This window comes from Euphorbia lathyris, chromosome 8 (genome assembly GCF_963576675.1).
Source record: "Euphorbia lathyris chromosome 8, ddEupLath1.1, whole genome shotgun sequence".
In the NCBI taxonomy this organism is placed as follows: Eukaryota; Viridiplantae; Streptophyta; class Magnoliopsida; order Malpighiales; family Euphorbiaceae; genus Euphorbia; species Euphorbia lathyris.
In genome coordinates this window covers 65,713,792-65,739,569 of record NC_088917.1, presented here as the reverse complement: position 1 = coordinate 65,739,569, position 25,778 = coordinate 65,713,792, and the positions used below count along the sequence as shown (strand labels likewise).

The following is a 25,778-nucleotide window of genomic DNA, read 5'->3' as shown; positions in this document are numbered from 1 at the left end:
TGATTTTGGTTTTGTATTGATTGATTGGTTATTGGTTGGGGGGGCTTGAATGAAGAGGAAGAAAGGTTATTTATAGGAAGAATTTGCACCCACTAATCACACACTTACCCACTACTCATGTCATGATTCCACTTTGCATAAAATGGAGTAGTACTTCCTTGTTTTTAGGCCTCAACTTGGCTTGTGAAGTTTCACCCGAAATTGTATTGTGTTTCTGTAGCTGACTTCGTAAAATTCATACCCTCTCTTTGTTCGTCCTATGGTGCTGCTGAAGATGGATCCAAAAAGATGGGGACGTCTATTTTCTGGATCCGAGCTCACTTCTGAAATTCTTGAACCCGAATAATTTAATCAACAGTGACCACTGACCTATTTCGGGTTTCTTGCACTTAGAAGTTAGTTTAATGCATTTTTCCACTTTGTCACCCACTAACCCACATTCTTCTCTTCTTTTGACTATTTCTTTTTTATTTTTTATTTTTTATTTCTTTTATTTTTGTATTCTTTTATTTTTCTTTTTATTTCCTTTATTTTTTACACCAAAATAATAAAAATGACAAACTATAGGTTATAATTATAACCTATGGTTTGAATACGAATAAATGTAAAAATTAGCAAACATAGGTTATAATTATAACCCATGGTAAAAATATAAATAAATGTAAAAATTACATTTACCCCCAACAGATATTAATAGGATTAGATCTCATTCCTTTAATGTCTTTTCAACTTGATCTCGGTTTAACCTTTTGGTTAGCAGAGCCACGATATTATCCTTTGATCTAAGAAAATCAATAGAGATGACACACGTTGAGATCAATTGTCTAACATTGTTATATGTCGATGATGGATGCAACGATTTTTATCGTTATATATCATGTTTGGTTCCTCTTAATCGGTGTTTGATTATCACAATGTATAAACATGGATCTAACATAAAAAAGTTGAAATTCGTTTCCCTAAAAGGGCTAGAGGAGGAAGTCGATTACCGGTTAGCTTGCCGAATAGGCTAACATTACTAATTTAAATGTGGGATTAGCCCACCATAAGATTGGCATTGATGTTATCTAGGTATCTTAGGGTTTTCGGTACCCAAAAAAACTGGATTGCATTGGAATGTTGTGGATTTGGAAATACCTTACTTGAGTTGGGTGATCAGGCCACAACTTCGTAATTAGGGAGAGTTTAGCATTAGCGAAGAAAATGAGAGAAAGGAGAAAGGGTCGTAGGTAAAACCGAAGATCTGAGAATGGATTTGCAAGTCGGCGTTGTGTTTGCCAAACTATCGTCATTCGGGTATCCACCATAAGCGTAACCATGGAGTGTTTCCAAAATTAGGTTTATAGGGGCATTTGGGTCTATGACATGAGAAAAAAGACAGACAAGAATAGGCAATGGAAATTGAGAGAATTTACATAGGAGAACAGGCAGGCCAATGGCCCAAAACAAACGAGCTTGACTGCTCGACTTGGCTGAGGATTCGAACCTATGTTTATCGATAGCCGATAGAGATTTCAACTACATTGAGCCCCGGATTGGGGTTTAAACTTCAACCCTTGTTGAAGGGGTATGTCTAATCCAAGGACAGTACAACTGCATAAAAGTCTGAAACTCTCCCAAAAAGCGTTGGCATGACTAGATAAAGAAAGTGGGGAAGATGAATAAAAAAAATGGCCATGGATTGATCTAAGGGGCTCAATTGGAAGTTTTGGATATTTATGTCCAATTTTATAATTCAATCTTTCACCTTTAAAGTATAAGCATAATATTCACCATATTTGAATTCATTAAAAGCTCTTTCAAAAAATGAGGAAGTAATAAAGAAAAAAATAAGACGTCCTAGTTTTTTTTGTACAAGTAGCTAAGGGGCTGGGAGGTACGATAAAGAGATTAAGAAACAAGGTTTTTACAGGCTGTGCAGAGCAATCCGATGCAGTAAATCTCGCCTCAAATTATACTATTTCAATGGATTCAGACAATTAACTCAGCTTTTAACTCTAAAAGCATCTCTAGTGGTAGAATAGAGGGACTGATAGATTATAAAGTATTTTAAAAATTGATGATCAGTCTGCCACCACTAGAGAGAATAAGTTGGGAGTATCTAAATGCTAGCATTTTGCTAAAATTAGAAACTCTCCAACCTTGATTTGCTTAGAATTTTTCACTACATACAATGAGGGAAATGGATACACGACATGCATTTGGAAGAGCGTGGTTGACATGTTCATGTTAGGCGCTATTTGTAGCGCATCAAACGCCACAAGACAATGAAAAGTTTGACTAGTTGTGGAGCTCGATCTTCATCATGTGTTTCTCTCTCCGCGAAACGGTTCAATCCCAATAATTTAATGCATTGTAATTAATAGGAAAACGGTAATAATTTAATACCTTGTAATTTTTTTTATTGAAATACGGACCTAGCCCAACGGAAATCCCAACCAAGTTGGCACCCCCAAAAAGGCAAAGAACCAAATATATAAAAGAAGAGATGAAAAAAAAGTATAAAACCAGAATGTATGAAGCTCATCTAAATTAGAAAAGATGGCTATAATTTTTTTTTTATATTTGCTAACTAATCCCTAATTCTAATGGTAAGAATTAGGGATTAGTTAGCAAATATAAAAAGTTCGAGATTAATAGCTAACCATTAGAGAGGAAGAATAATGTGTTGCTAGAAATCAACAACTTATCCAAATTAACAAGTCATTAGGCTTGAATACACGAAACAATTTTCAAATCACAACACAAGGAGAGTGAACATCACAAGTAGTTGGGACTTGATAATTAAAGTAAATGTCATAAAAAAATGTAGCCGGAATACTTGAATACATATTTTTTTTTCCTTAGCTTTTTATGTAAGGACCCTAGTTCAAATGGACCTTATAAAGTAATTATGTATACATATGCTTCAGAACTGAACATGGTAAAATTGGACGATGCATGAATGAAGCCTACTTAATTTTATGCAGTACCTCAATATGACTCGATTATGTAACAAAAAACTAAATACAAATTATGCCTTTGCCTTCACGAATTTGATTACATCAACGCCTGATTATGAAAAGGTCTAGTAAAAAAAAATCAAGCAACAATACTTTTGAGCAATTATAGTTCCACTGCAAGTATTGAGCTAAAAATCAAAATCAACCAATACTTCACAACAGCTGAGAGCCACCCCCATTACAAATAATGAATATCAAGCAATTGAAAATAAAATTATATAAAACAAACATTTTAACTTAGGATTTAATATATACTACGAACACAATCCACCTGCACAAAAAAAGGGTATACCTTCCTATTTTAACCCCTAGTCGTCAGGGCAGGGTTAGATCTGGGCAAAGTGCATTTTGTGGAAGCAACAAAAAGAAACACAACTTTCCGGGATAACGAATCCTACAACTATCTAGAAAACACTACTGTCAAGATCCGTATGAAAATAAAAAGAAAAAAAGTCCTAAAAACTGTTGTAAAAGAAAAAGGTTTATACGTCTGTACGGAACTCCTCATTCCTTGGTCTCACTCACCTGAAAAACACATTCGAAGAGCATTGTCAAGCCTGTATATTAAATCAAAGCAAAAATTGATGATGCCACATGATTCACTTCAGCCTCATTCTTACTTGGACAATTTGGAGGATTTTTCCGTCGAAAGGGACTTTTTGGAAAGAACTTATGCAATGGGGTTTCTGGAACAGGGATAAATTTGCCAACTACAGCAAGAGGCCAGCTACAACAGAGGAAAAAAGGAACCTCTTGTCATTGAAAAGTTATATAGAAAGCAGAATATAGAAATGTAAACATCAAATTTCAAGTTTCTGCTAACATATGATATAATCTGTAGCCTGTAAAAGACCAAGGAAAAAAAAAATGCAAACTACTGTAAAAGCCCAAGGGAAAAAAATGCAAACTACTTTACCAATTTATAAACATCCATCCAAATATTTGAAAATTAATTACTAACATTTAAAATTAAAAATAAATGCATGAATTTATATCCATCCATCCAAATATTTGAAAATTAATTACTAACATTTAAAATTAAAAATAAATGCATGAATCTTGTCACCGACCTGATAAAAGCAATGATTGCACAAATCAACCATTGCTTCCAATTGAGCTTGCTCGTATCAAAGAACTTTCCTATAAATTCAATAATAAGGACCTGCAGAAGAGACCCGGAGAAAGAAATAAATTAAAATCACAATAAAAGACTGTCCAAAAAGAAAAACCGGAGAATATAAAGAAGCCTCACCTGAAGAACTAGTGTTACTCCAATTATAGCCATGAAAAGATGGTTTTTTGTAACTCCTTCAAATATATTCATTTCATCCGGCTTCCGAGCATTAAATTCATTGAAGATCTGCAGGATAACCAATCAACAACTCTTTCAGCATACTATGCTAGCTCTCCAATCATATTTTATCTATTAATTAGCCGGCGATAACATAATCAAGGACCTGTACATATAATGAAGCAAAGAACCCCAAAACAATATACACCAGAAAATAAAGCTTAAACTGCTTCTTTCACTCTATTGATGCATTTAGAGTAAGAGGCTCACTTGACAAAGCACAAACGCATTGAATATCAAGGTATCCTTCACTTTGTTTGCTTCTTCAGGGTTATCATCCTTCAGCCCTAATAAACTTTTTCCATGGAAATTAAGGACCAGCAACACACTCACTTGATATACCGCCTGAAATTATAAGAAAAATATTTGAAGTGAACATATATATTCAAATGACTAATACAGGCTTGGTATCCTAATTCTTACCTGTAACACCAGGTTCCTCCACATGATATTAGTTACAAGTGGCTCCCTGGAAACAAAAAAATATATGCACTAATGTAAGTTTAAATGCACCACCATCAGCAAGTACAGATCAATTTCATTTCACGAGCAGCTTCCAGCAATCATAGTATTTCTCACCTGCGACCAACTGGGGGCCTATGCATAAGGTGATCTGTCGGAGGTTCTGTAGCCAATGCCAAAGCTCCAAGAGTATCCATAATAAGGTTAACCCAGAGAAGCTGTAAGCCGGACAAAACTAGAAATATTAACAAGGTAATAGGGTCCTCTTTTACTTGTTTTAGGAACATGAGAGAAGAAAAGCTACAGACCTGGACAGCATTTAAGGGAACATCACCAGATGAAATTGCGGCTACAACGTTTATAATGAGAGCTGCAACATTAACTGTAAGCTGAAACTGGATAAATTTCTGAATGTTTGCATACACAGATCTGCCCCATCGTACAACCTACAAACAGCAGAATTATTCACCCATAAATAAGAAAAATAATGTATTGCATATATATAAGCATACATGTTCAAATAGCAGATAGACATGATGGTTCAATTATTTAGCTTTTCTAAGTAGCCGCTAGGAAAAAAAAAGTCCAGAGCAGAAAGAGTGTAGGACAAGTACAACAAAGAATTAGTAATAGAAAAAAGTCCATGCCAATCATGCTTCATAATAGATCTCAAACTGAGACAAAACATCACATTATCGAAGTAGATAAACATAACTGACCTTTACAACTGAAGCAAAATTATCATCCAAGATTATGATATCTGAGTTTTCTTTAGCAACCTCTGTTCCTGAGATTCCCATTGCAAGGCCAATATCCGCCTAAACAGAAGATAACAATTATGACATTAATACAACTATAAAATGAAATAATTTAAGAAAAAACAAAACAATATTGTGCATGCAGGTGCATAGAAATGTTGCAAAGGAACCAAAAAAGTAATGCGCCATGAAAGGTAAGTGTTATATAAAAGAGAACCAGAACCGTTGCATGACTGATAAAATTACTGTTTTCTTGTCAATTGCCTGACCAAGACACTCTGACATACAAAATTCACGAATGGTGAAGGTAAAAACCAAACCTCATGCAATGCAGGAGCGTCATTTGTACCATCTCCAGTTACTGCAACAACATGTCCATTCTTTCTCAATGATTGCACAAGAAGAAGCTTGTCATTTGGAGAAGAGCGTCCCATAACCTGCACATGATTTATACAGTTATTAAGTTCAAATAAATAGCGCCTGAGATACTGATATTAGGGCATCCAAAGATTCTCATAGGAATTCCAAACATGGCCTGATTGACATACTGATATCTTCTCAGCTATTTTGTCCCTTTCTTCGCCTGAGTACTCTCTAAATACTCTTCCTTCAATAACAATAGGCTCCACAGCATCTTCTGCTGAAGTAAGTATCCCACATTCCAAAGCAATTGCTCTAGCAGTTTGAATATTATCACCAGTGACCATGCGCACCTATAAAAATGATGTTTCAATTCATTGTAGTCGTTGAAATTTATTGAGAGTAACTCATCCAAAGAACTTAATTTTAATAGAAATTAAAAGCTCAAACTTTTTACTCTGTTTGAAAGGTGCAGGACATGGACAAGCATAAGATCAACAACACAAACTATGGAATTTAGTCCAAAATTACATTTTCCTAACCAGATCTTTTTCAAAAATATTTTTTTCTGAATTAGTAATAGGCAAAATAAACCGCAATTTAATGTAACAGACAGTGCAGAGTAGTGAACAGACAATTCACTACTCTGCACTGTCTGTTACATAATAAGGAATAAGTTCAGAGTAGTTCCATAATTATTTCTGTTATATATTTTCATAAACTACCGTTCCATAATTATTTCTATTATATCTTTAGTATCTCATATTCTATTTGTCGTAATATTCTCCAATTCTAATCATGTGAAGCACCGCTAATCATTACAATATAACAGAAAAAGTTTTGCAATCATACAGCCTCACTGACCGCTGCAACATAAAGAAAGGAAGAGATAAAAGGATGCACTCATCTTAGACACTGAAAACTGCTTATAAGGAAAGAAAAAAAAGACGAAACTGGAAATAATTATGTAACTGCAGTTATGAAATATTGCAAGAACTGATAATAGCATATTATACTATCATAGAGAGAAACGAAAATTGCCAAGCTTATCGTGGATCAATGAAAGCATCATAACTCAGAGAGCGCAAAACAATAAAAAAATTATACCACACATTAACCCATAATCAGAAGTCCAACCAACACCAGCATACATGAATCCATGTAATAATGCCATTACACAGATCTGAGAATGTCAATCTGTAAGGAGTTTAGAAGAATATACTGGTGAAATCATAATAATCAATGATGCGATTGAGAATAAGCTAACTGTTAAAGGATAGACTTCTAAAATGGCGTTGTCATGAACACTGTTTGTGTTACTGTTCTGTAATAATACAACAGAACTGTGAAGCAAATTTTCAAATACCAGTTTTCTAAAACAACATGATGGAAAAATTTACGAAGAGGTGGAATAAGCCAAAGAATTTAGAAGGGCGCAAAGACTGTGATTTGATTTGTTAAAAGAGCAGATTGTAGAAGCTTCTGTTTACTGGTTATGGAAGGAGAGGAATGCTAGCATTTCTCAAAAGTGTAACATGAGGAAAGAAGAAAAAAAAAACCCATATAGTAATTAGAAATGTAGTGTTCAATGTGAAATATTTAGTTGTACAGGAATGTGAACTATGATTGATGATCTTAATCCTAGATTTATTAACAGATGTATTCTTTGAATATTTGTTCTTTTGAGAACATTTCTTCAGGTTTAACAACCAAAAGTAAATGGTGAGACAAAAAGTACATATTGCACTAAACAGCGGAACGACAGACAGAGCCCACAATATATATCGTCAACACATGGACTTTCATATCATAGAATTACCTTCACGCCAGCATTTTGACAAAGTTCCACAGCTTCTTTGACTCCTGGTCGACATGGGTCCTGCATCCATTGTCAATATGAATTAGTTTGCCATTCCACATCAAACCTCAAAGTATTAAATCAACATTTTTTTCATATAAAGCACAGTAGAAGCTCTAAAAAGAACATATATTATGTACAACTCCAAAATTAAAGGCAGATAAATAAACATAACATCCAACAATTAACGGAAAGACTGTTTCAAAAAATTCATAACTCAAGGCTTATAAGAGAGGGCAAGATGGGTGTGTAACACTAAGAAAAGCTCTCACTAGGTAAATTGTTCTATGCTAAACTAAAAGCAAAAACTATATAAGAGAAGTAGAAGGATCCAAAGATAAACCAAAAAATAATAACTTAGGGGAAAAAAAGAGGACAAAAACTCAAGTACTTAAGTGCAGTAAAATAAAGTGAATGACAATTAATACCTTTAAACCAACAATAGCTAGCAAAACCAGATCATTCTCCGGTAAAGCCCATTGGCTTAAATCTTGTTCACCAGTTGGGACTTTGTCCGCCTCATAAGATCGATATGCAATGGCAATACAACGCAAACTGCAAGCTGCCATATCTTCAATAGCTCTCTTGAAAAATGTTTCCTGGAACCAGGAACAATATTAAGAAATCTCTAAGCAAGCCTTCCTAACAAAACAAAAGTAGGAAACTTGCCTAAAATGAGGAGAGTAGAACAAGACAACTATGATCAACTCTATTACAAATTTAAACCTCAGTGGGGAAAAACTTCAACCAACCTTTTCATCGTCCATTGGTACTATGTGATCATCTCCATCCATGTAAGCTGTGCACGAGGACAGTACCATTTCAGCAGCCCCCTTCCAGTGTATATGCACTTCAGAATTGGGCTACACAAAATGCAACAAAACTTTGGGCGTCAAAAAGTTGCTTCAATGCAATAATGATACAATCACTTTGGATTATTACTGCAATAACATTATGGGGTGAAAACCCATAAAATTGTATTGGCACATGTTTACAGAGTCCACATTCCCAACCAAATAAATGAATTTTGAACTACACAATGCTCATGAGAAACAAAAACTTCGGTCAGAGTAGCTCTCATCCAATTTTTCAACTAGAGATCAACATGGCAAATTAACTATGTTGCACGGTCATGGAAACGTTTTTTCTAAAACATCACCTTCATAAAATAGCCTTCAAACGAAAATGGACACAAAACGGAAATGCAGAAACACTACTAAAGAGGAGTGTCCATGCAACATAGACTATTAGTAATTTCCCTTTAATAATAATGAGCAGAAGTGCAGCCACAAAAAAAAAAAAAAGAGGCATACTGATTGGCAGATTATGTGTTTTTTTTTCAAAAACAATTTTAGACATTACAACATTATAAAATATAAAATATGACTCATATCTCATTTTGGACCAGAAAATGATCATAATTGCCTTTCACACTGTATATGTGTATCAATTCTAGTTAAAATGCTAAGTAAAGATTGATCTGTTGGTTCTCGAGTCAATTATAAAGAGGGGCAAACAAACAAAAGAAAAAATCAACTTTTAGAAGCTCGCTCAGTCTTCCAAAGTTTAACTATCTCCTCCTCAAAACCCACCAAAATCAACAAAGTTAAGTTTACCAGTTGTACTGCGACACCGCCTCTTTTTTTCTGTGAGTTGAATGGAAAAACATGAAGAACAGCTGATTGTTCTCTGACAGCACCAAAATCCATTCCCAGCTACAAACAAAGAAACAACAACCATAATGTTTTGAAAGATTATATCACCCAATTGACACATTAAAAAAAAAAAAGATGAATTGAAAAAGAAACCTTGACTCCCCAAACAAGAATAGCTTTTTCAGTTGGTGATCCAGAAAACTCCGTTTCTCCTCCACCCTGCCGAAGTCCAATAAAATAAACACCTTGAGCTCACTGATGTAAGCCAGATTTCTTTTTTATTACATTGATCAAACAAAGAAACAAGATTCCGCACCTCAGGAATAAAAACACTGCCATTTGTGTTCTGTGCAACGCCTTCAATAAGTAAAGAAGCCAAATTTGGAGATAACTGTGACTTGGTTACCGAAGAATCAATTTTTTTCCCACCAACATAAGCTTCAACAACAGTCATCTGTGAATGAACACACCGTTGCTTATTCAAACAGGTGGAGTGAAATACAAAGATTAAATGTCTATTGCCCTATGATCTACAACCCAAAAGGGAAATATCAGCAACAACAATTTCCACACACCACATAAAACAAGCACCTGGAGTATTTCCAATACAAACCCACTCAATCCGGACTCCATAAAGATTAAAACAAATATTCCATCACGCAAGTCCCACTATTTTTACATTAACGTGACTCTAAAGAATCGAAGTAATTTAAGGGCACTCTAATGCATTAACCAACAGACCATACCATCTTTATCCAATCAACGTTAACAGTGTGAAATTATAAACCTCAGAACTAGACTGCAATTTGATTACAGTTTACCTGATTCAGGGTTAAAGTCCCGGTCTTATCACTACAAATAGTTGTTGCAGAGCCCATTGTTTCACAGGCAGAAAGCCTACGAACCTGAAATTCAACTGTAGTTAATCACAGATTATTATAATTGAGGAAAAAAATAAAAGACAATAATAAAGCATACCAAAGCCTTATCTGCCATCATTTTTCTCATGGAGTAGGCAAGACTGTCAAAAACATAAAGGAAAAAGAGAAAAAGAAAATGTAAGTAACAGAATTCTTAATATTTCACATAGAAAGGAATAAATCAAGAAACAAGTAGCATCATGCCCTATCAAGAGTTGAAAGTTCAGCACTAAGACAACCACCTACACCATCAAGAGATGGGGGAAAGAAAAAACTACAGAATGCTTAAAGGAACAATATCTATAGTTGTTTAGACCATAAAGCTAAAAAGATTTTAAAATATTGACTAATTCAAGAAACTTACGTCAATGTAACAGCCAAGGGCAGCCCTTCAGGCACCGCTACTACAACAATAGTAACCTGAAAAACATCAAACGTCAGCTGAAAACAAAACCATAAAACATAGAGAGGGCTCTTATGAGAAGGTGCTCATACCGCAACGGTAAGAATTTTAATAGCTCCATCTACTGCATGGCCGAGACTTGTTTTACCAGCAACAAACCGTGGACTGTCAACCGTATCCTTGGTATGCCCAGTAAAATATCTGTAGGAAAATAAGTGTACAAATGAAATACAGACACTCACCCTTATAGAGCAGGGTAAAAAGATAATTTACCTGGCTAGTAGGACAACCAAGACAACAAGAGCCACAGTCAGCCCAACAATACCAATGAAAGTTGCAATACCGTTTAAGCGCACCTACAACCAATCATCCATTACTAATAGCCAAAATGTGTAAATACTATTAAGCTAAAATGTGAAATCAGCACGACAAAAAAACCTGCAACGGTGTTTCTTCTCCAGTGTCTTCAGAAATACTAGCCATGAGCAACCCCCATTCAGTGTTAATCCCAACACTTGTCACCTGGAAAAGAGATTACATAACATAACATATGTTAGCCATGGCAACAATTTGAGACCAACGACAGCTCTTCAGTTTTCTTTAGAAGCTCTTCTAAAAGAAGTGATTTAATTTGTTTTATTTAACTAAGGCTAGCTTAGCTTCTAAGAATGCATGAACAAATGAATCATAAAAATGTGAACCTCAACAAAGCTAATTGCTCTGTAATCATGACAGGAAGGGACATGGGAAATTAAAACTACCCAAAAACAATACCCTCTATTATGGAAATTTTTATCTACAGTTTCATGCTATGATAATATAGGGAAAATCTGTACAGGGCTTTTAGGCTAAGACAGTTCCAAAAATCAAGTTTAGCAATCCAACCAGCACTGAATATGCTCAGCAAATGACAGACTAAATTTTTCTTTCCTCGCCTTTACCTTCTCTAGACCAGTTTGGCAACTGATAAGCCTATATCTTTTACAAGAACACCAGGAAACTTTAAAATATCATCTCTAACATGAGGGTGACACAAAACAAACATGACAAGCTCTACCTTCTAATATGAAAACTTGTATAATAGTTTCATGCTATTATATCATTGGGAGCAAATTGTATAGAGCTTGCATGCTAGCCAGTTCCTAAAATCAAGTTTACCAATTACTCCACCAAGCATCAAAGCACTGAACAAAGAAATATTGTGGAAATACAAATACAGAAAGGACCATTTTATGGGTTAGGTCAGGGGAAATAGTACTATAGTAGAATAATAAACAGACTAGAGAACAGAAAATAGAATAAATGGATGAACATATCCTCCAGGACCTCAACAAATGATATAGTAAATTTCGTGAGGAAACAAATCAGAAGCTTTCTCCAGCAACTAAATAGTAGTTTCTCAAATCCATTGGCTCACATTATTGCATTAGATCTTGATGCTTCTTAGATTTAGGTTTTTTTCTTTCTTGTCGCCCTAATCCCCCAATACCAGTAAAAATTGGCAACCGATTAATAATATCTTTATACAAGAACATGAGAGAGCTAGCAAGTCAAAACTTTAAAACATCAGCAATGACATGGAAGGGCATGATGATGATACGTCACTGACTCACTGTCAATTGAAAGTTATGTTGGATAAGGTAATAAAGGTAGTTGAATGCATCCCTCCTACAACACCATGACATAAACTACAAAAGAGAAGCTTTGAACACTCCTACTCCTTACCCTACTTCGACTAACTATATTACATAGCATTTAAAATCAAGAAACAAGTGCCCTGTTATGGGAAGGGAATAACATAGTACTCTACACGAGAAAAAAAAGGAACTATACCAGCATAGTACCACTGCCATCTGCCACTTTACAGCCAGACATTAGAAATGGTTCCCTGGAATTCTTGTAAACCTACAGAAATAGCACATATTAAGAAATGAGTATCCCTATGGAATTATGACTCAAAATAGAGCATGCAAAGAACCCTTACAATCTTGCTTTCCCCTGTCATGCTAGATTCATCAATGGCAAGAGAGTGACCAGTAAGTAAAATTCCATCAGCAGGAACCTGAAGATATATTTAGACTATCAACACATGCAGAAAATGTAAAAAAGGTATCACAAATAAGAAGTACCTACCTGGTCACCGATGTTTAGAGGAATAACGTCTCCAACAACAATATCGTATATTGAAACATCAACTCTTTTACCACCCCTGATAACCTGCACAAAAGTTTCTTGAGACATGCTATGCTATAAACAAGAAAGTACAATCCAAGGCAAGAATGAGGCACTAGAAGTGCACCTCCATATGTATGTTTCTCTTCTCCTCATTTAAGTTTTGGAACTGGAGAGATTGTTTGTAGTCACTCACAGCTAAAAATAGAAAAGAAGAAAATTCAGAACATTTGGTTTACCAGAAGAAGCATAAACTAACATTTCTTCAGGCCGATTGAAGTTCGAATCATGTAATAAGAACAGAAGAATATTAATCCCATAAAGCATTATAAGTATTTATATTTTCACTTATATTGTCACATCAAGGAAGGCCATAAAGAAAACTTTTAGATTTAACCAAAAATGAGAGCATTGATCTAATAGTTTGATTCTGTATAACACCCAACAGGACTTTCTTCAATCTAACTGATCATCCTGAGTACACCAAAAATTATATCATCTACATGTAAAGACAGAAGATACAAACTTTATAACATCAGCAATGACATATGAGGAATCAAACGTTCAAGTGTCTAGGGAGAAAGATTTGCTATGAAAGAGAAAGTACTGCATACTTTAGACACCACTACAATCTCCAGTATCATGATTCAAAATGTTAAATAAATGTTGCATTCACTGGTGTTCACCTGGCCAGTCACCATTAGATCTAAGCCTTAGAATGATTCTAATCTCCACCCTAGGATTTCAATAAGCCTAGGTCTAACGGTAACTGATCAAATTAAATTGGTCATTGAATAGGTGAACACCAATGATGTTGCACTACCATCGTCCATCACCATACCTGTCACCACAATGACCAGAATAACTGCAAAAGCAATGCTGGCACCATCATACCATCCCTCCTTGATACCCTATGAAAGAGACAGAAATTACAAAACATGAAAAAGCAACAAAACTAAATCTGTAGCTTTAACAGAAAAACCTAAAAAACAGAGGCACAAAGTTTTACAAATACTTACAATCGACGACAATTTAATTTGAAACCAAGACAAAAAATTCTCCAAAATAATCGGTCAATATAGTAATAACCACTTCAAATTATAAATCTGATAAAAAAAAAGTAGGCATATTGAAGAGCAAGAACATGGGGAGCAACTTAAGCAAGCTACAAAGAAGATAAGATCTTGTCTTTGATGAACTAATCAGGCAGCCAAGGAGTCAAATCGATCAGCTCCCCAGTACTAATTTCATGCATTACGATGTTAAATTAGAATCCCAATTTTCTTGAATAGACATGTAAACAAGTATTGTATTAAAAAGAATAAAAAACAAAATTCTTCAAGCATAAGAATCTTCCAACTTCCTTTCCAAAAATTAGTTACAGAAAATAAATAACCAAACAGTCATAGAACCTCGAACTCATTTTCAAACATTCTTCTGCACGACAGCACGAGAAAGTTATAAAATGGATATTTAGTTTGCAATGCAAAGTGTAAACTCACCTCAGTCTTTATACCCAGAACTAAAGAAGCCACAGCAGCAACCATCAATATGATCAACGTCAAATCTTGCCAAGCTTCCCAAAGGAACATCTATGAAAGAAAATATAAAGCTATCTTTAATGAAGCTTGTGCATTATTTATTCAACAGTGTCTCATAAAAGGTGGTAAGACAAGAACTAAAAGAAAATGCAACTACAAATCTGCAAGAGAAAATACCCAGAAACTCCTGCCTTTTTTCTGAGGATATGTGTTTGATCCAAATACATTCTTGCGCTTCAGTAAATCAGCATCATCCCCATGGATCCCCTTCTCTGGGCTTGTTTTTAAGAGATCAGCAACACCTTTAGCCTATGACCAATATGTCACAAGAGAAAAAAATGTAAGGTAAATTTTTAAATATTGTACAAATCAATCAAAATGCATATGTTGGCAAATACCCCTCCAATCTCCTCCAGCTCATTAAACTTATGATCCCTTGTCATTGTCGAGAGTGGTTCTTGCCCAATTCCAAAATCACCATCAGGGGTTAGATGCAACTCTGTGGTTCCTGGTGAGGAAACAAAACTCAACTTCACCTCAAGCATGATTTACTAAGTCCAGCACAACCAGCCTAATAAACTTTTGAAACTCAACATAAGTGACCTTGGTTCAACATACCACAAGGAACCAATTAACATGCGTACTACACGACATCGTTGCATATATATGTCACAACTTAAATTAAAAGGCAAAAATAAAAAGAAGTCTAAAAGCTGTGTGAACAGGTACCAGGAAACACGTCATGGTTGTGACATAAGATTTCTATCAGCATATGAAACAATAATGAGAAAAGAGAATGAACATAAGCAGCAACAAAATGAAATAAATCAAGGATCATGGTACTTGATGATAATGTTGCCCACTGAAGTTGAAGTGCATAACATTAAGATGCAGCAGAGGGCCAAGATATGAAAGCAATCGAGTATCCATATATGAATGAGAACTCCAGACTAACAAGTACCAATTGAATCATAAAAGTTGCTACACTAATTTTAGCTACTTATTTCATAACATATAGCAAACTGCGGAAATGATGAATAGCCGATCAAATAGAATTCGTAAAATTTAAAGCTTAATAAACCTAAATGATAATGTTCTTACAACTCAGTTTACAATGTTTAACATATGAAGGGCAAGAAAAAATGTTGAGGAAAACAAGTACCATTTTCTTTATCACCAGCAGCTTGGAAACGGTATGCAGCCTAATAAAGCAGAAAACATAAACTAGTAACAGGATCAAGTAAAACTGAATAATGTAAAAGAATCTAGAAGATGGAAAGGTTATATACTCTAATGACTTGTGCATGGGCTCTTATCTTTCTTAATACTTGCAGCTTTTCTTCTTCCTTTTTCAAGTCCAAAGTATAACGGAATCTACGGGAAGCATTAAGCACAAGGGCAGCTTGCTACAAAGAAACACATCTCTATTAGCACAAAAACTATAGCAGTCTTTTAAACAAGCATTTGGTTGTCTATTGTTACCTTTTCAAACTTAAACTGAACTTGCTTACAATCAAATAATGGGTGTAGTATTCATTTGGTGAAAAAGAGACAATGTGCAAAAAAAAAAAAAGACAAAGAACAAGCACCTCAAACTTTCGTATAGCTCATCAACACTTAACTGCACCAAGCCATTGCACTATCATGTGTGTATTAAATTCCATGCACCAAATGACTTAAAACACCTAGACAATAAACACATTCGAACCATACTAAAATCTCTTCTAATGGAAGTAAATGGGAGTAATGGAAAGAGTGAATTTAACTTTACTCCCAAACGAAGTTAAACATTTAAACTCATTTACATTCTATAAACTCCCAAACAAGGTTAATTTTTAACTTTCCTTTCCATCACTTCCCTTCTCTTTCCATTACCTCCTTTAACTCTCACCTCCATTAACCTCCAAACTCCCAAACAAAGGCTAAAAGTAAATGAACCAAATAGAAAATATTTCTTGAAAACAGAACTATTGGAAGATGCTTCCTGCAGTTACTACATGATTAATTCACTTCTGTTATACTTTTTTTTTTCTGCCATAAGATCAAACTCCACTAGTTCATAAAAAATCAATAAAGTACAACTTCCAGTTTTTAAGTTTGAAATGGCATAAGTATAAAAACTGTCTCTTAAGTAAAATACAAATCATGAGATAAAAAACACTCAAAAGCAATCATGAGATAAAAAAAGCATTCAATAATAATTGAAGCTATTAGCGAATGGGGTGGCTCATGTTGTAGCTAAACACGCCCTTTCCAATGCTAATGCTTATGTTGCTTTTTCCGTCCCTAGTTGGTTAGAGGACGTGTTATGTAATGATCGTTTTCTTTAATTCAAGTTAACTGATTTGATTCACAAAAAAAAAAAAAATTGAACTGATTTGATTCACAGATAATTCAAGCATACAACGGGTAAAAAAAAACACGCCCCACAAATAGCGCAGAGTGGAAAATAAAGAGTAACAAAAACAGGTAGATAAATATCTTACCCTCCAGCGGCGCAGACGATCAACAGGAGCGTTTTTTGTGCTCAATATATCAAACGGACTAGAATCGTCGTCGTCAGTATCGACGCTTCCAGCCTCTACATCACGTCGCCGTCTGTACGGCGACTCCTTGAACGAAGTTGTCATAGTTTATTTACTGTCGCAGGAGAGATGGCACCGTTAGCCTCTTAACATTTGAATTTCTTTCCACCAGTTAACATTCACCTTTGAAACATCAACTCAATTCTAAAATTTTCAGTGTTCACTATTCGAAACCTCAAATTTCTCCCTACAAAACAACACTTACTTCCCCTAACTCGCCATAGTCCATCCAGAACTTGAAATCAGAGCTCAAAACGAAAATAAAATAAAATCACAGCCAGAAGTGATTTCACATCACTAAAACGCGTAATCTGGAGAACACTTGCACATTCTCACTTTACAAAATCAGTACCGGTGAACAGAGTGTGAAGAAAACAACAAGAAAGTAAAAGAAAAAGAAAAGCAAGGAGCTCAGGCTCAGTGTTGTGGATGGATGAGTGCAACCGACTAGGGTTAAGTCAAAAAATTTCAACAGTACAGTAATAAAGGAAACGACAAACACTTTTACACAATAACATCGATTGTCGTTTCCTAAATCGCTCTTATAAACATGAAAACAAAAGCAAAGTGACAAACAGTATAACAAATGCTTGAATCGTAGAGTTTTACATACCTCTGAAACTGAAAATCTCTATATTCTCTTGAATTATCTCTGAGAAATCAGAGAAATTCTTGTGTTTGTTTTCTGCTTCTTGGTGATGAAACTGTTGCCTGCTAAAGTTTGGGAGAGAAATATCAGAATGTAACAGTAAGCATTACTATTTGTATTTGCTTTATTAAAATTAAAATTTATTCCCGTTACATTGCTGGCATTAAGATGAAGTAATATGGAAAAGTTAAATTACTACATTCTAAAATAGAGAAAGAGAAGATATTTCCAAATTTATTTTCCATTAATGAGCGAAATCATAGAGATAAAGCGCGTGTTTGCTTTATTATTCCCTGTTCTCCGATAAATATGCGCAAGACTCTTGCCATTTTGCCTTAATTTTTCTTTTCCTTTCCACGTTTCAAATCAATTTGTTTAATTGCTTTAAAACTTTTTAATTCAATTTCAATACCATTAATTATTAAATTGCGTTTTTTGTTTTAAAAAATTTTATTCCAAATTTTTTATATAGTTACATCAGTGTGTTCTTGACTAAGGTGTTGCTGTTTTTTTTTTTTTTTTTATTTTGATTAAGACTAAGGTGTTGCTGTTTAATTAAGGGTGAAGCGCTCTTATCATCGTATCTTTTACGTTATAAATTAAATAATAATATAAAACAACTAAAATTATATATATTTTTTTGTAATAAAAAATTACAGACTTTAATGAGAATTTAAAGTAAAATTTATAGATTATTTATTAATGAATATTAAATTTTAACGGAATAGAGAATCGAAACTCAAACCTGACTAGAAGCATGTTTACAAAATTAAAATATTATTGAATATTATTTAAAATATATATATATATATAGGTAAAGACTATGCTTACTTTGTTTTTGACAAAGTAAGCCTTACTTTTTGTGTTTTTACCATTGGATTAATTTTATACTCCATCATACAATGGTAAAAAACACCAAATAATAGTTACTTTGTCAAAAACAAAGTAACCATAGAAGGCACCTATATATATAATTGAATAGTGAGTAAAAAGTGTAGGTTTTGAAATAAAAATATTTGAAAAATAAATTCTTTGAACCTGCCGACGTGCCACCGAATAAGGCCAGTTAGCCACGTTCTTTGTCCCTGTAACTTAGAGTGGATGACTTCTTACTTGTGTGATTGCCGTCTGTCTTAAATTTTTTCTTTTCTACCACTTTCTTTTATTTATTTTTTATATATATTGAAGTCAAAAAGTCCATTGCGTTTTTTGTTATAAAATTTCAGATTATTCAAAATAGAAAATTTACCCTTTTTTTAAAAAAAAAAAAGGAAAAAGAAAAATTGTACTTAAAAAGAAGACATTGGCCGTAAATTTTATTTAAAGAAATTGGTTCTAGACTTTTTCACATGCATAACACAAAAACAAGCAATTCACCAAAAAGGGAAACATGTTACAAAAAAATAAATTCGTTGTTAAAGAAAATTTTAAATATAATAAAAAGATGGCTTTCTAATTTACATAGAAAAAAAAAATCCATCCCTTAATTAAGAAATGAAAAATATATATATTTCCACTACACTTCTTTTTAACAAAGTAAGCCTTACTTTGATTTTTCTACCATTAAACAAAGTAAAACTTACTTTATTAAAATCAAAGTAAGCATAGTCTAACCCTAGATTTCAAATATATTTTTAATAAATTCCACTACTATATAATCTATTTAAATTGATACTCGATAAATTAATAAATTATCCAATTCCAATTTAAATTGGTTACAAAATTAAAATTTTTAATAAAATAACAAAATAATATATGTTCAAAAAAAACTATGTAAATATAAAGTTCCGTTAATATCATAAATTAATAATTATACAAAGTTATATAAAGATAAATAATATTAATGAAAACTAATAAATAATGTTCATTAATATTATGTAAAATGAATCTATATTTTAGATTAATTTAATTAATATGATATATGTATTTTCTAAAATATGATATTTTTTATGTAAAAAAATAACTTTAATAAATTATAAAAATCTCTTTAAATTAATAAATATTGATTTTATATCTTTATAAAATAATAAAATATCTTGTCCCAATAATATTGATTTAGTTTTCATAAGAATATTAATTTATGGTGGTTTTACTATAATTGGTTCAATATTGAAATAATAAAATTAATTGTGGTTTTTTTTTCTGTTGATAGATAAATTTTTTTGATGATCCACAAAACCTGAAATTTGAAAGAAATTTTTCGGACGAATTTCCAGAAAATGGGGAAAAAATGTAATAGTGTCCGATTTAAAAATTTGAACTTTATATGCCATTTTATTATTTAAGGTTGAATTTGAATTAATTGCTTTTAAAAGCAATTCCATTATTGTCGCGTCAATATTTAAACTTTGGTTTGATGCATTTCTACCTTTAAACTTGATAAACTTTATCTATTAGCATTCTAAATTTTTATTTATAGTTGGTTTTAAAAATCTATTACATATCTATAGTTGGTTTTAAAAAGTTATTACGCATTTATAGTTAGCTCATGCGGATTTTTTACACACAAAATCATTGATCTGTCATCTTTGATGGATGAGGTGGCATGCGTGCTATAGAAAAAAAGAAAAGCATATGAGTTTGTTCTGTATGTTGTCTCATCTATCGAAAATTGCAAAAATCTATGATTTTGTATGCATGAGTTCTGAATGAACCAACTATAGATATGTGATAAAATTTTAAAGTCAACTATAGATGTGTGATAGGTTTTTAAAACCAACTATAACTGCGTGATAGGCTACTTTAAAAATTTAAGATGTTATAAGACAGAATTTATCAAATTTAAGGATGTAAATATACATTAAGAGGGTATTTGTTTCAGCTTTTCGAATGAGCGTTTAGCGTTTCACTCCAAACCGCAGAAAATATAGCGTTTGGTTAAGTTTATATAACCGCAGCGTTTAGCATTTTCTCTGGAAACTGCAGCGTTTTGAAGCGTTTCACGAAAAGCTCATAAATTGGAGCTTTTCATAAACAGTTGTTTGTAGTTATATGCTATTGACCAAATTATCCTTCTTATTTCCATAAAATATGTTTATTCTTTAACATTAATTATATTTCTACAACATAATTACCGGAATAACAAGGCTTTGTTGCGTTCAATAAATTTTTTATTTTTTATATAGATTATTTTTATTAATTTGTGTAACACATTTTTTATTTTATAATAGGATAAGGTGTAAAAATACTCATAATATTTATAGTTAGGATCAATTTTACCCATAACATTGACAAGTTTGGTCAATTTGAGAAATAATTTGTCAAACTGTCTTTTTGGTCATGAATATTGTTATTTACACTCATGTGCACCATTTTAGCATCGTTAGTAACAGATCACAAACATATGATTAGACGTGAATTTTTTTAAGAAAATAAAAAATATATATTGTCTTTTGTATGAGTTGGACAAAAAAATTTCAAATATTTCGCCGAGTTTATAAATATTAATTTTCAATTTTATTATTAAATCATAGAAAAAATATGAAATCTCTTTTTTAAAAATACTGATATATGCAATTGGAGTAAAATTGCTTTTAGCTGGCACCGTTATGGGTAAAATTGCACCATTTTAAACGTTAAGAGTAAAATTATTTCTAGTTGTAAACGTTATGGGCATTTTTTCACATTTTTCCTTTTATAATTTAATCGTTGATTAATTTAAAACATGTCCATTTTAGACATTTTAAATCCGAACAGCAAAAGTTCAATATAATTTTACCAAACACTAGTAATTATTAAACATCTAATAACAAACAACTAACCGCAACAGCTAACAGCTTACTGCAACCGCAAACAGCTAACAACTGAACCAAACAGATCCTAAGTATCGAAACTTTGAAGCATACATATGTTTTGGATTGATTGTGTTTTTTTTTTTCAATGGACATAATTAAATTGGAAAAGGGGGGATTTCAAAATGATGTACATAGTTTGGTGAATGGCCCATAATTTTCAGCTTTGGGATGGTTAGGTGGAGAAAATAAAGGTACTTCGCACCAGTGAATTTCCTAGAATTTTATTCTTAGTCAATGTTTTATAATAGTAGGTAGTAGACTTGACCTTTAAGATGAAAAATTTACTAGGGTAAATTACATGGCTATTGAAATTTACCCATTTTAATATTGTGGGTACTGAACTTCAATTCTTAACAGTATAGTCACAGAATTTTATACTTTTTAATATTGGTGGCCACTCAACACTTCAAAACGTCCATTGACAGTCTCTAAATAAAAAAATTCGAAAAGTTAATGATATTCTAATGAACTTTAATTCTTGAAAAATTTTGTTTTCAGGTCATCTAGGTGTTGTTTCGTTAGGAGATAGTGAATTTTTAGAGAAAGAAAGCTCAAAAAAATGTGATTTTAGAAAATAAGAAATATGGTTTTAAATATCGTTCTGAACAACTTTAATTCTTGAATATTTTTATTTTGAGGTCGTTAACGGTCATTTTGATGAGTTAATTAAAGTTGAGTGACAACCGATGTTAAAAATTGTAAAGTTCAGTGGTCATACTCTTAAAAATTGAAATTCAACGACTAAAATATTAAAATGGATAAAATTGAGTGGCTATGGATGTAATTTACCCTAAAGCTTATTAATAACTTTCATTATTATCTTACACATGCCTCTCACATCAATGCTCCATGATTGAAGTGGATACACATATCTATTTTACTATGTATTGAAATTTTTTCCTTCACATAATATCAGAATCTCTTAAATTAAATGGTCGGTAGTCTTAGCAACCTCATTTAATTCTTGAACTAATTTCAGGACATAATAAGATGGATATGTATTACACACTAAGATAACATTAAAAGTTATTATTATCAGTGGAATTGAATTTCACATTGAATGACTGAATTATAAAGTAAAATATGTTTTCAATATTTATAAACTCATTTTAAAACCTGAAATTTAGGCTAAAGCGCACAATATCTACAATATATTTACAACAAAATAAAATTGATCTTTCCAATTACCTAATTAAGAGCAAAATTAGCACTTATGCCAATTTTCTCTTCAAATATGAGTAAAATGAAGGAATAGCAACTAATGGATGCTTATTGCAATAACAGATGGGTAAATTACATTCATGGCCATTAAACTTTATCTATTTTAACATTATGGCTATTGAATTTTAATTCTTACCAGTATGGTCACTGAACTTTACATTTTTTAAATACCGGTGGTCACTCAACTTTAACTAACTCCTCAAAATGACTGTTAACAACTTCAAAATGAAAATATTCAAGAACTAAAGTTATTCAGAACGATATTTGGGGTAATTTACACTCATGGTCCACCGAATTTTATCCATTTTAACACTGTGACCATTGAACTTCAATTTTTAACGGTATGACCACTAAACTTTACACTTTTTAATACCGATGGCCACTCAACTTTAACTAGCTCCTCAAAATAACCATTAACGACCTCAAAAAGATAATATTCAAGAATTAAAGTTGTTTAGAACGATATTTGCCATGAAACCATATTTTTTTTATTTTCCAAAATCACTTTTTTTTAGCTTTCTTTCTCTAAAAACCCACTCATTCTCCTAACCAAACAACATCTAAATGATCTCAAAACGAAGATTTTCAATAATTAAAGTTCCTTAAAATATCATTAACTCTTCGAATTTTTTATTTTAAGGCCATCAACAGTTGTTTTGAGACGTTGAGTGGTTACCGGTGTTAAAAAGTGTAAAGTTCAGTGACCACACTTTTAAGAATTGAAATTCAGTGACCACAATGTTAAAATGGGTAAAGTCTAGTGGCTATGGGTGTAATTTACCCAATAACAGGGTGAAAAAGATGAAAAAGAGAAATTAAGGTTAAGAAACAACATACCAGGAATATATATGGAAGTAGTTATATGATCCCCCACCTCTCTCTCTCTCTCTCTCTGCAGACTGCAAAATCAATTTTTTAAAAACAAGAAGATGACTTAATTTCTTCTTCATATAGACCCAATCACATGCCAAACCAACAAACACATGCTCTCTTAATTACATATTAAAATATAAAAATAAGAAAATAATAATCTTAAATTTGGCAGGTACACCAAGTCAATTAAAAATAATAATATATTTTTAGTTGAGAAGAAGAAGCTAGAAGGAAGCCATAGAAACACAGGAGTGGAGTTTGTTACCTTAGAAAACCATAGAGAATTAATGTCTTCAAAGTTGTAATTTGTATCCAACAAAAAAAAGGGGATTAAAATTAAAAAGCATACATAAAGCAGTGATTAATTAGTAGTTAATCTAAAGTAATTAGATGAGCTACTGAAGGAAAGGGAATGAAAGATTGCTGAAACAACACTCTTTTTTTATTTGTGTTATCTTCCTAAAAAAGGATATATATCTATCTATCTATCTGTTTCTCTCTTTTTTCCTACTTTATGTTGTCATCTTGGATTGTTTTTCAAGTCTACTAAATTTGGACATATTCCCAATTGAACCGTGTTTACTAAGGTAAAGCTTTTGTGACAAGTTTTTGTTGGTTATTATTAACCTATGAGTAATTAGTACCTCCATTTCCTTATACACGTCATTCTAGCAAATTAGTTTTTTAACCTTTATATGTATGGTGCCTTCTATATATGAAATTTATTTTTTTTAATATAAATAGTGATAAAATTATATAGGAGGACCTATTTTTTTCCGAAACCCCATTGATAAAAAAAAATTAAAAGATCTATTTTGTTATGTATAATTTTTTATTATTATTAAATGGCTCTGATAACCCGCGAAGCCCAGAACGGATTATATTCATTTCGCAAGCCCAGCCCATATTAAAGCCCCATGGGCTAAGATTGGACGGGACCCGAATGAAGGAAGCGGGCGCAGCGATGTCCAATAGTGATTTCGTGCAGATGGCAGGACAAGTCTTGGCTTCGAACATGAGCCAGGCGGCTGGAGATCGAATGATTAATTTACTAACTGCCCTCGCCGAACACAATATCGCTGTGGCGGCTGCTCCTCAAGAACCTGTGGTTATCTCAACACAATCACCGACTATCCCTGTCATATCGGCCCTCCCGCAGTCATCTCAGGCGCCAAATCAAGTGGGCCAGAGTAGTCGCACAAACCCACACAGCCACCCGAGCAACTACTCGCACCCAGATCTCATTACGACGATACATCCGACCTGGCAGCCATCCCAACCGTTGCCAGGAGTGCAAGGCACTCTTCCGCTACAGCAAGTGGAACCTTTTCCTCACAGACATTCGGAGTTGATGACTCCTGGGCGAGAGCACACATGGAACTTTGATCCTATAACGGGACAGCGGTTAGTCCCCCAACAGGCACACGTCTCAACACCGATGGGCGGGTGGATGCCACCCAGAATTCACCAGCAGCGGATGGAAGAAGTCCGGTGAATACCCGATATTGACTTAGAAGATCAATTACGAAGCATGATGGAGCGAATGGGGTACTCGCCTAGGCCGAGAACAGAGGTCCAGAGCGATTCACCTTTTGCCCCTTCGTTGCGGGAATTCATTCCAGATCACAGAATCAAAGCGCCCGCGATACCTAAATACTATGGGGATCCAAATTCTGATCCTGAGGCTCATGTCAGGAACTACAGAGAACTAATGGATGTTGCAGGAGCGAGTGAAAGCATCATTTGCAGGTTATTCTCGACAACTTTGGGTGGAGCCGCATCTGATTGGTTTCGATCTTTACCCGCAGAATCTATTCACAATTGGCATCAATATAGTCGGGATTTCTGTGCGAAATTTGTGGGCTGCAAAGCAGCGGATGTGACGGATAGGCAACTGAAGGAGATCAAACAGAGGAACTATAATTCCCTAAGGGAATTTGTTGTCGCATTCAACGATATTCTGGTGCGATTGCAAAACCCGGATATCGTGAGCATCCGCAACATCATGGCAGATGGAACCACAGATTGGAGTATGCGGGAGGAAATCATCCGCAACAAGCCGCGCACAGTGGCCGAACTCATGAAAATAGCAAAGGAATTCATGGAAGTGGATGATGTCAACAGGGAACATAGGGCTCAAACCCGGCGAGAAAGAGATGCCGCTAGATCCACTT

The 25,778-nt window shown here is 33.5% G+C and overlaps 1 protein-coding gene across 1 annotated transcript; it reads right to left on the bottom strand.

Moving 5' to 3' along the window:
* Nucleotides 1–3,190: 3,190 nt before the first annotated feature.
* Nucleotides 3,191–24,060, bottom strand: LOC136202503 (calcium-transporting ATPase 8, plasma membrane-type-like). The gene is made up of 37 exons (XM_065993169.1): nt 23,870–24,060; nt 23,569–23,630; nt 17,681–17,781; nt 16,969–17,122; nt 15,772–15,888; nt 15,645–15,684; nt 14,881–14,990; nt 14,660–14,791; nt 14,444–14,533; nt 13,783–13,852; nt 13,069–13,139; nt 12,903–12,986; nt 12,754–12,831; nt 12,603–12,674; nt 11,208–11,291; nt 11,043–11,125; nt 10,862–10,970; nt 10,731–10,786; nt 10,425–10,467; nt 10,268–10,351; nt 9,763–9,900; nt 9,600–9,665; nt 9,408–9,506; nt 8,544–8,654; nt 8,220–8,390; nt 7,753–7,812; nt 6,122–6,286; nt 5,894–6,010; nt 5,535–5,633; nt 5,124–5,261; nt 4,933–5,033; nt 4,777–4,822; nt 4,564–4,698; nt 4,255–4,362; nt 4,073–4,164; nt 3,623–3,729; nt 3,191–3,527 (listed from the first exon to the last, which is right to left on the bottom strand). The coding sequence occupies exons 4-37, from the start codon at nt 17,110–17,112 to the stop codon at nt 3,520–3,522; spliced, it is 3,228 nt and encodes a 1,075-aa protein (XP_065849241.1). The 5' UTR covers nt 17,113–17,122; nt 17,681–17,781; nt 23,569–23,630; nt 23,870–24,060; the 3' UTR covers nt 3,191–3,519.
* Between the last annotated feature and the right edge of the window lie 1,718 nt (nt 24,061–25,778).